The 11,686-nt window shown below is 40.0% G+C and overlaps 1 protein-coding gene across 1 annotated transcript; it reads left to right on the top strand.

Moving 5' to 3' along the window:
• Nucleotides 1–3,129: 3,129 nt before the first annotated feature.
• Nucleotides 3,130–9,656, top strand: LOC124280037. The gene is made up of 2 exons (XM_046715916.1): nucleotides 3,130–3,373; nucleotides 3,888–9,656. Exon 2 carries the CDS (start codon nucleotides 3,946–3,948, stop codon nucleotides 5,056–5,058), a length of 1,113 nt encoding a protein of 370 aa, XP_046571872.1. The 5' UTR covers nucleotides 3,130–3,373; nucleotides 3,888–3,945; the 3' UTR covers nucleotides 5,059–9,656.
• Nucleotides 9,657–11,686: the final 2,030 nt, after the last annotated feature.

Here is an 11,686-nt window from a genome sequence, read left to right as displayed (position 1 = left end):
TCAAGCCACGTGTATATTTATCAAAAATCAAAATTCAACAACAACCAGATAGTCGGTGTCAAACAGTTCTAGTTACAACACACGTAAACGTAAACACATACAAATATGACACATCAATAATTCATTTTCATGGCCACACACATGAGATAAGGGGAGATAACCGCGTTACATCCGTTATCATTTAAACCCGTAATTAGCTGTTGTCACTGTTTGCTTATACTACTAGTGTATTTATTGCTCGCTTCACGAGTGTGCAGAATGATAAATGTTGCCGGGAGAATTTATTAATCAGATTGGTTGGGCTCCGCATACAAGTATTCGTTTTATAGAATGATAAGCTGTTGTCAACAAACATATGGTGATCAATATCTACCTGGTCGATGGAGGTTACGACGAGTATTGATTGTTACACAGATGCTAAATACATAGGATAAAAACAATTGACCTATGTTCGCTGTCATTATTTGAGGCTGAAAGGATCGTTATTTTTTATTGGCATCTAAGCTGTAATAGATAGTACTGCGCTGCACTAGATAAAAACGTCATCGATCCAACACATGTCTTTTAATTCATATAGATTTTGTATGATGATAATAATTAGCTAGCATCAATGACAGACAACTTAATGTTGGTATAAACACATAACAGACAATTTTGACAGACAATGAAAATATGTTTTCACACAGTTGAAACATATATGGTTAAAATATTTCAAAAATTCATTAAAAAATACTAAAATTTCATTGAAACCAATCAAGCGGAGAGAAATATATTCTGTTTGTCCTCGTTCAAGCGTCTACACCTTTTATAACGCCCTTCTGGCAAACTGGTCTTTGGGAACCATTGCGCTCTTATCCGTGCACTGTGCAGGACTGGTCACCCGGAACACCAGTGGTCAGTGAAGCGTCCGAACTCGTCCTCTTTGAAACCCGAGTGGATATCAGCTCACTTCTCTTTCTCACACAAAACTCCTCTTTTGTGTCCCCTGTCATTTCTGTTAAGTTTTTGCGCATATTAAATGTTTATGTACACTATAGGAGAGTGCTAGTGCACAGTGCTTACACGTCGACACATTTTTGTGAGATACAATTTATTGTTTACTCTTAAAAAATCAAACACACTGAAAACAATTTAAGAATTAAGATTTGTATCTAATTTTTATGTTTTGTCGTGGTGCTTGACACGAATCTATGTTTATTAAATAATTATTGGTTCAATTATGGTGTACTTAGAATTCAGTAAACAAAGAAACTAATTTCATTTGTTTCTTGGTTTAGTCAATAACGCGCCTCTAAAATTGTATTTGCGGTGTAATAGATTTGCTTGTTTTTTAGTCATTGTAAGTGATATACAAGTAGTTATTAAGCCTTAGTAGATGAAATCCTCAGATACAATTTTTTTTTCATATCGTTAGAATGAGGGGGATGATTATTGTTGATTGTTGCGATAACCAGAGTTGAAATAACTAACATTATATAAATGTTAGTAGAACTTGCCTCCACTTAAATTTCCTTATCGCAAACAGAATTGTTTTTTAAACAACAGAAATTTCGTTTGGCTCTAGGTTAGCTAATAATGATGAAAAATCTTTTTATATCAATGTCAAGAACATTGTATCCTGTATCGTTATTTCTCAAATTGAAACAAATGAATGGTTTTAAAAAAAATATTTTTGTGTGTTTTCCACGTTTTGCAAGTTATTCTGTTGTCAATAGCGTGCCGGCATAAAGAAATAGAGATCAGCGACAGCAAAATACATGTAACTATATATCACTACTTCATTCTACCCTGACGTGACATAATAGAAGATATAGCTATATATAAGTATTGTTCATAAAATAATTAAAAACGTTCATATGTTTTCATTTTAAAATATTAACAATGTATTCAGTAGAGATTTGTAAGATGACACGAAAATGCCACCCTTGCATAAAATGACGCAAATTGTTTTTTAATCCAATTTATTTAAGCCAGTAAGATAATCCCTCGGTTTTAAAAAAAAAATACAAACAGAATTCTTAAATGTTCCATTTTCAGGAAATTAAATATGATGATAAATTTCTAAATTAAAAAGGTTGTTTATTTATTTCGTTCGTTTATGTTTTTCTGTCGATTTGGAAATAAAAAATGCAATCCTTGGTTTATATTTATATTTATGTGTTTTATTATGTGTATTTATTTATTTATTTATTTATAATGCAGACAACAAAAACGTATATATTCCAAACTGCACGTTTTTACACGTTGTCAACGTTTGATGCCGATCAACAGAATGTGGAATGAAATAAACAATGGAGTATCGGCGTGTACAATAACACGATGTTTGGCCTCGGTGCCAGCGTAAGCATGGGTCCGAGCAGGTCAGCTGTGACTTATGCTGTGTTGTTGCTTGTTCGAGTCATGGTTGACTCTCACTGGCCGGGGCACGAATTTGGGCCATGCTCGATCACCCCCACAATCTCTTACAAGTGCTGGTCGTGTCTGACGCTACCCCTGAGGTCGCAACGAATTCCCACTCTCGCTATCTCCCGGTTATATTTTTAACTGTTAGCCTGTGGTATAACTCCCCCCACCTCCCTCTCGCCTCGCGTGAACTCTGCATGCCCTCGCGGTACTGACCAGTCCGCGATATGCAATGCACGGTTATATGGTCAGTGCAGTGTAAACACACAATGACACTGATATATAGACAGCTCATATCGAACAGTCATAAACGTGTATATAGTTACGCCGGAACGACATGCGAACTATCCTGTATGTCCATCGCACGGCCAGTCGCGACCTGGTCGGAGCATGCGAAATCGCCACTGACCGTTGTAACAACATGAGGTAAACAACCCGCTGAAATAAACACAGCGGTCAATACAGACGCACGTCTTAATCACAACACAAACTTCACACAATCACCTTTTCTTTATAATTCATCACCACTCCCATCTATCTCTTAATTGCGCAATACAAATAGAAACGATAAGTGTTTTCGATCTCCGCGATGTAATAGGGTCACTTCTCTGAAGTCCAAAACGAGGCTGTCACCTTTTGGCCTGTAATGCAACCACTCTGTCCTTACGCAACCTTGAAGTGCGGGACCCGTCAGCCAATGAGCGGCCTGCCCGTGATGTCAGCGCGCTTCGGCTGGACATGCCTCGTTCCGAGAAGGCCAACCCGATTGGTTAGCTAATTTTGGATTACGTGATCTTCACTGAGGGCGATTTGCGATTTGCATACATGGTACACCCTCGCGTCATTTGGGGTCAGAGAGCCAACGATAATGGACCTGTGTTCACGTACATTACACCACATTGTATGGCTAACATTTCATGGCTGTTTGTGACAGAGCGATCCGGCGAAGAGGGCCCAGCGGCTAACAAAGGTACGATATAGCTAGCATTTGTTGTGATCCAATCTGTCTGTTCTATGGGCAAGCGGCCAGCGCTGTCGACTTAAAGTACACATCAACTGACCCTCGTCCTGAGCGTTGAGGACGGAACAGTAATCGCTTACATAGCCTCTCATACCAGTACGTAACAACCGGATAATGCCTCTATTTTCATTTCCCTGTTCCTACTCGACCTCCCATACATGTGTTAGTGTTTATCGTTTTTCCACGTAGTGGAGTGGTGGGAAAATCCTCTTATTCATTGATCAGTACTATGAGAAAAACTACGGCCTTCACTCGCCGCTGATGTAGTCGTCATTACATAGTGCTATATCTCGCCCACATTACTGTTGTTGAGACCCGAATAAAGGCAGTTTTATCAGTGCGTCACCGAGGACGGATAAGGGCTGTGTGAATTGAAAAGCTAGCGTGATAGGCGAGAGTTGTGTCGTGTGTATTACGTACTAGCGCTTGAATGTATCACCATCTTGGTATGTTTTGGTTACAGCGTGAAGGCCACGAAGCTGTGTAAATGGCTGTTTGCCAATAGGGGAGTGCAGGGGGAGATGGCGGAGTGCGGGAGTGATGCTTCTACGGAGGAAACTACACTGCAAGCATCACATAAACACGCCACGAACGGACACTCCCGCGGAAGTAACGGTGTCACTGATAGAGAGACATTTTCGGAGAAGGAGAAGAACATGGGAGGAGAGGACGAGAGGAAGACAATCGTGCAGGATATTCCTTTGGATTTTTCTGTGAAAAGGAAAAGTGTTGAGTTTATCTCAGAAAGTCTGACAGACGATTCTCAAGTGTCGTCAGTGAGCCCACCTGCCAGTCATGGATCACATGAATCGGGCCCAGAACATAAATCCAACGAAACTACCTCCAATGGTTCCTGTCGGTCGTCAGACTTTGATCCCCGGGGGTCTTTAAGACTGTCCCCCAACTCCCTACCCATGGGCCTTGTCCCTGGGATGGGATCAGGCATGATGCCTAATGGGCATTTGCCAAATATGCCTGGCTTTATGGACCAGAGACTATTGCAAGGGAATAAGAATTCTCGTCCATTCAAGAACTACCCCAAAGAGGCGTTGTCGATGCCCCTGGGGTATTACGGGGTGGCAGGGATGCCAATGCCGCAGACAGACGGACAGGCATTACAGGGACTCAATTTGAGTTCGGATGAAATTATGAACATATATCAACAACAACTCCAGGTGCTTCGGGAACGAGATAAACAACTTTTAACCATGGCAAAACAACACATGCGTGTAGAACCAACGAGCCCGACACGTATGGGTGCCAGCAGCAGCGGCAGCAGCAACAACGGAACAACGACATCGCCGCCTCTGCCAAACTGTGTGTCCCCTAAACCCCGTCTCCCCCCTCCTTCAAGCCGCCCAAGCCCTATGGTCTCGAGTACATCTGCCCTCACAGCGGCAGGGCGCAAGCGGCCAAGGTCCTTACCAGATGAGCAAAAGGATTCCGCATACTGGGAAAGAAGAAGAAAAAACAATGATGCTGCGAAAAGGTCTCGAGATGCACGGCGAGCAAAAGAAGACGAAATTGCAATCCGCGCTGCGCTCCTGGAGCAAGAAAACCTCAAACTCCGAGTGGAGGTGGCAGCGCTGAAAACAGAGACTGCCCGACTTCGGTGTATGTTGTATAACAGTTAGTGGATTCCTTGACCACTGGTCATCAGCCTATCTACCTCAGCAATGGACACAGGTTCGTCAGTCTACTACCTCAATCCTTGTCTCGCTTTGTATCCTACGTCTTGCAGGGGGTTTCATAGATATGTTGTTTGCCAATTTTATGCAAATGTCTTACGTGTTTATTAGTCATCGCTGTGTGTTTACGCAACTCCTCCCCTGCGAGCATGGGACCTTGCTAGGGGTGTGCTCGGGTCGTGTTTACAGCAGCCATCTATCCATTCATACCCTGCTGTACGAGCCGCTGAGCACTACCGGTCACGTGACCTCTCAGCTGTTCATTCATCTGTATATGCTTCAAGACTCGACATGCCCTCTCCTGAGGTAGGTTCATCGACGGGTTGGAACACCCACTACTGAACGGGACATGCCACTAAACTGCCGGACGTATCGGCACGTTGTTGTTACCCATGTACATATAATGCATAACTACATACAATTCTCAGGGACTGGTAAACTGCTCCGTGTTAAAGTCCCCAGCTGTCGTACCCACACTAAAAACCACGCCCAGCTATTATCCCCAGCCCTCAGTGCAGTTCGTAAGAGCCAGTGCGGTTCATATAATCTTGTTTTTCTTGACTCAGGATTGAGTCACAATGAATAAGAAATAGGGCGCAACACGCAACACAAAACCTCAACCCATCCCTCCTTCTCCCCCATTCATCCGACAGGTTCATTTGGTTCGGTGAATTATCTTCCTCGGGTGCATCCGAGTGCAACCAGAACGCTTAAAATGTTAATAAGTTCGGCTTGATAGATCCATGATTCTTGAAGCCAGGTAATCTAATCGACAGGTGTAGCAGAGGAAATCGACTTTAGCTAGCTATTGCCATTGATTTTGTAATTTGATGTCTTTGCTTAACACGGACCTATTGTTCCTTCCCATTTGTTATGCACGTAGATGTTCATCGTCAATCATTAACTATGCCATATTACTTACTACGAGTGTATTGTCATGTCCTATTTGTCCATGCGCCCTTTTAAAGTTTGTCTTCTCAGTGTCAAAGTTGTTTTCGCATTTTATACCAGATCAAGTGCTCCACAACTAATGAGTGTTGCGAAAATTTAATTAGTGCTCGAAGATCTCAGTTTCGGTTCTCGTGAAATTGAATTCAATCTCACTTTGGAAGTGCTATTTTTCCCGAAAGGAGAACTGTAAATTTGATAAGCTTCATATTAAGTGCTAAGTATTTTTTTTACGTGTCCATTTTTGCTATGTGTATTGAGTGCTGTTGAATCTATTAGTGCTAATCAATGGTGTGCTTTGATGGCGTGTCCAATCGAAGAAATACAAAACATTTTCCCACAAGGTCGTGCACCATATAAACAGCTGGCTGTTGCACACGTGGTAAAGTGCTACGAAATTAGGTGATTTCTAGTACCCCATCGTGAGATGTTTAGTGTGTTGCAAGACCTTGCCCCCTCTCCTAGCGGTGGCCTTATCTGCCTCTTCTGTCCCCTACTATGTGACAAATCAGGAGTTTTTAACACGGAACAGTTTATCAAGGTTTTGCATTGCGGTTGTCATGAGTGCGAAATGTTAGTATGTTTGTAGGTGAATTAGTATGTTGGCTGGCGACCAGTGATTCATTTGTTCACATAGACCTTGTTGGCTGTTGTACGCAATCAAGCGAACAGCCATGATTATTGACGATACGGGTGTGTTTTATTACGATGTTCCCAGTGCTCAACCACGGAAGCAGAACGGCACCTTGCCCACTTCCAAGTTCCAATCCAATATTCATAATTGTACACAATTCACGGTCTCATGAAGGAAGTGTTTTTAACTCAGGGTTTTTATCCGAAATATACAACGTTGGATAAATTCGGATAGATACTGGTATATTTGTGTGGATACGAATAGATTGTGTTAGACGCAACCCAATACCCTGTTTTCAGATCTGAACTGAGTGGTACTGTCAGGTCAATCAAAATACTTGTGTTTTACGTAACACGTGATTAATAGATTTTTGTTCATAGATCGGTTTCGATGAGTGCTCTTGACGACCAGCTTCAGATGTGATAATATTTTCAGAGTCGCAAGATAACACGAGTTGATTTGGTTACTCGAAACACAAGTATTTTGGGGCCTTCGATTATATAGATATTGAACCTTCACTCTAGAGTAACTCTGTTGTATTTATCGTAGATTTTGCTGTGTAGGTCGTTAAGGTAGCTCTCTTTGTTCACGTTTGTGTTTTTATAAGTGTACTGTAGTTATCTGAACGAGCGTGTGTGTAAGTACATCAATATGTATGATTGTTTCTTCCTCTGTTCCACTGTAATATATCATAAACTGACGACTTGTGCTTGTTTTGTAGACCCTTCATAATCGTTGCCACACACGAAATCACCAAGGGTTGTGACGAACGGTATTACGGGTAAATGAATGCATTTTATTCCAAAACGTCATATTAATTCATTTTAAGCCATACTCACACAACACGGTGAATGTGCTCAAACACTACGCCAACACAAGATTACTTCCAACGCTTTCTAAAGTAGGCCTGGTTACTAAGTTTTAATAATCGAAAACAGCTGCACATGTCAACAGGTGAAAATCATATCAGAGAACTGTAATGCATAACTGATTAATGGTCTTCAACCTGGAAATGCGAGGTAACTCGTTATTCCTTCTGGTCATCATAAAAATCGTTATTCTGAAACACTGAAGATAAACTTCATCATTAGGGAACATGCCCTGGGGGTGGTCATTATGACGATCCCTTCATAGCGATTGTAACAGTGATTGACCTCCGGGATGATACACTGCATTTATCTCTGGATTGGTTTGAAACATAACAAACATTCTATTTCGGGGGCGCTCGGTTCGCTTTGGCACTTGTTTTCAACGTCATACCAGATTACCGTATATGGTATTTAACTGTGCCGTACAATCGGCAACATGCTCCACAGTAAGCACCAAAAATTATTCGAGAGATTACATCTTTGTATTTTTTTCACATACTATTCCTTTAGTAATCAATCTGTTGACAAATCATCTTTCTCCAGCCAAGGCCTGTTACTATGACAATTGTCCTCTCAGCAGTTCATACTGTTAAGCATGTGCGTTCGTATTGAACAAATCCCCTTCAAATATTTTCTGAAATGGAGATGCTATTTTGTATACAATTTGATTACCGATTTACCAGCATTCATGAGACCAACCACACCAAGGGGCCTGCGCTAGTTACTGTGTGTTTGTGTCGTTGTAGTACTGTTTCATTGTAATAGCTATTTTATTTGTGTCACTGCCAATTTGGGCATTTGCCTTTGTTAATCAGTGTAGTAGCAGTGGTCGGCTCTGCAGTTGTAATAAGTTGTCTAACTGACAGCTTCTTTCGTACACACTATCTACCTCACGACTACACCCATGGGCAGCTGGTGTTGGGGGCTTTCAAAGTAATATTGTTATTCCACCTGCTGTCCATGGGAATGTTTCACAGTCCCAATGTCTGCTCGCTCTCCTCATTTTGTTCTCAGGGAATTACATCATATGTAGTGTTGCTATGTACATTATCATTGTGTGTATCCACTCGCACCAAGGGCGTGAGAATTATACACCACTGTGTTTATCCTGTACTCATTGAATGTATGTATATTGCACTGTCACTTTGAATTTGAAGGTTACTACTTGTTTTGTACATTTTCTAAAAAATATTCATGTTTCAAGTTATTGTCCTTACTGTTATGGATTCACCGATGACATACATCATGCTGGTTTGGTTTTTCAACTTTATTGCTCTAGAAACCATTTCCTTCGTTACCGTGGAAACCAGCTCAGCTACGCGTCTGCACGTTGTCGTGCCCTTGTTTTGTAATTTCAATCTACGACACTTAATATCCATCACTGACGCAAACGAGTCCACAAATATCTTTTTGAAATGAATTTGGCTGAAAGCATTCCAAGTTAAATGTGGCATAGAAAATAGATATCAAGACTTTCACCGACCCATGAAGGGATGTATTGTGATTGAAGCTTGATAACTTGTCGTTAAGAAACTAGTCTCGTAAACAACTAAGTAACGAAGTTTCAAAGCATAGTCGTCATATGATAGGTGACCGTCAACTAAATATGCTCAATACATCTCCGTCGTCATATGATAGGTGACGTGAACTAAATATTCCCTTTACATCTCCATCTTTTGAATAATATATACGTGAAATATTTTTCGTCCCCATCCTTTGCGCATGAAATCGATCTATCTTATTGATGCATGTGGTTCGTTAACAAAACGCATAATTCGACTTGGAATTTTAAAGTACTATGGCTTTGTGTTGACTGTTCGGTCGGATACTTGTGAAAGGTCATAGAAAGTTCATGTTAAGGATTCATGCAGCAGTTCTGAAATGCAAGATAACTGAACACATGTGTTGAGAAAATCAATGCCAGCAGGTGCGATATCCAACACATGGCGTGTTTTGCGGTCGTGGATGTTAAGTGTTGCAGAATTGGTTTAATATTATGTGTCAAGAGTTCATTTTAAAATAGTGAACATAAAAACTTGAGTGTTTAAAACCTCGATGTTAAACAGCATATGTATGTACATATGAAGTTCAATCTCATGAGTGTTTAAAACCTCGATGTTAAACAGCATATGTATGTACATATGAAGTTCAATCTCATAATTACTATCATCAGTTGATGCCATTGTTGTGTTGAAATATGTTATGTCTTCTTAGGGTCCGTCATCGTCCTATTGAGGACACAGCATGGTATTTGTTAGTGTCAATACAGTGCTCAAAGTGTTGTATATTGGGCTAGTTTCTACTATTTGGATGACTATTACATCACTTTATGTCATACAAACATGGTGCACTTCTGACCGAAAACCGTTTCATAGAAATCCACAAGTACATTATCATAGCGTGGCCCTGTTCATTATATGAACCAGCTGTATCATGAGGGGTTACATAAAGCTGCTATTAAGTGCTATTTTGTGTAGGCATTTGAGAGTATATGTGGTACTAATCATTTGAGTGCTTTGAGGCCATTGGTGCATACCCTTAATCTTTGATAAATGGCTTATGCTTCTGACATACTTCATGTAAGAAAATATTTTTGTTGATACTTAGCGAGGTGCAAATTATTTCCGAAGTTTAAAATATTTTTTATTTTTTTCTGTGTATTATTTATCAAATTTGAAATCAACACAAACATGTTTGGGTTATTTAATTCTATGTTTTCATTCATTAAAATTAACAAAATATAGCGTTAGTTGTTTTGACACAGAAAGGTCGTTAACAGTGATTAGTTTAAACACTTGATGATTATATTACCAACTTTCGATTTGAGTTTTCCTGACACTTTAATTCAGAAGCAGCACAGAATTAATACGTTGAACATCATAATAGATAAAACGAATCAAACAGAATTGTCCACTTGGTTAAGATTGAATTTATTTATAAGCATTAACGCATTCTCATTTATGCGTTTTGCAAAGGAAAACGGGTTTATTGTGACTTTACAGTAGATTAGACATTGTATATTTTCATCTTACTGTCATTGATTGCATGTTCATGTATCGCAACAGACAGGCGATTTGCCTATGCGTTCGTAAGCCTAAATATATGTACCACGTGGTGTGCGCACACTCTACGGAAGTGACGCAACTATGGATGACAGTGCAGATTTAATTATAGTTGCTGTGACTCTTTGACCATGCAGTTATTGAGCAGATCTTTTAAGCTAAGAAATTATTTTAGTCTGCAATGTGTAATTGTAACCACTTTGTTCTGATTTCAGTTGTACTAGTTTCTTTCCTGTTAGATTATTTTAGTTTGATATGCAAGCTCACAACTGAGCGCCACAATGTGATCCTACAGTGAAGAGATGGGGGCACTTGTTCGTGAAATGTAGTGTACATTTTATATTCCCAAAAGTATATTTTTGATGTATTGGGGAAAATGTGCACATACTTTCCATTTAAAGCTATATTCCTCATATTGTTATTTTTCATACGATATTTGCGTGGATGTGCTGTATGGTGACTTAAATTAATAATATTTACCTTCTTGATAATATTATTGCCTATGTACATGTCAATTGGTCGTATTGAAACGACCATAGTTTCATTCATTGATTTTCAACAATCATCATATCCAAAACCGAATATCCCTGATCAAGGCCGACGAATGATGTCACAGAGCCCCAATGGAGAATAACGTAGTATTGACTTATGGTATATTCTTTTCGCGCTAAGTAGCGTTTCGGGTTTTATGAAACTCCTAGGTATTTATCACGAGAAGCCTTTTCACTTCACATCGACTTTTCAAACGCGTCCATTTCAGTGCTGTTTCCATATTCAGCATTTCATTGCATTTCATGCTCAGAAAAGAAAAATCAAAATTATAGTCACATGAACATTCGCGTATCTCATATTTGTTGACCTTATTAGTAAAAAGGTAAACAAATTTCGTTAATCAATTTCGTTGTTCATGGTCAGCAACGTCCATAACGGTTCGTCTTTCATGTCCACATCCTCCTGTTGATCAAAACGTGATTGTTACGGGTGTATGGTCATATCATAATATGCATGCCTTGTCGGTCCATCTACCTCGTAAACATATCCATTCCCGTAAGTATTCGGTA

This window comes from Haliotis rubra, unplaced genomic scaffold (assembly GCF_003918875.1).
Source record: "Haliotis rubra isolate DU_JTF1 unplaced genomic scaffold, ASM391887v1 Scf26, whole genome shotgun sequence".
In the NCBI taxonomy this organism is placed as follows: domain Eukaryota; kingdom Metazoa; phylum Mollusca; class Gastropoda; order Lepetellida; family Haliotidae; genus Haliotis; species Haliotis rubra.
Note: the sequence above shows the minus strand (reverse complement) of the source record. Positions and strands in the feature narration are given on the sequence as shown.

Excerpts from the sequence above, each read along its gene's own strand:
- LOC124280037 (XM_046715916.1), top strand. The coding sequence starts at position 3,946 with ATGGCGGAGTGCGGGAGTGATGCTTCTACGGAGGAAACTACACTGCAA.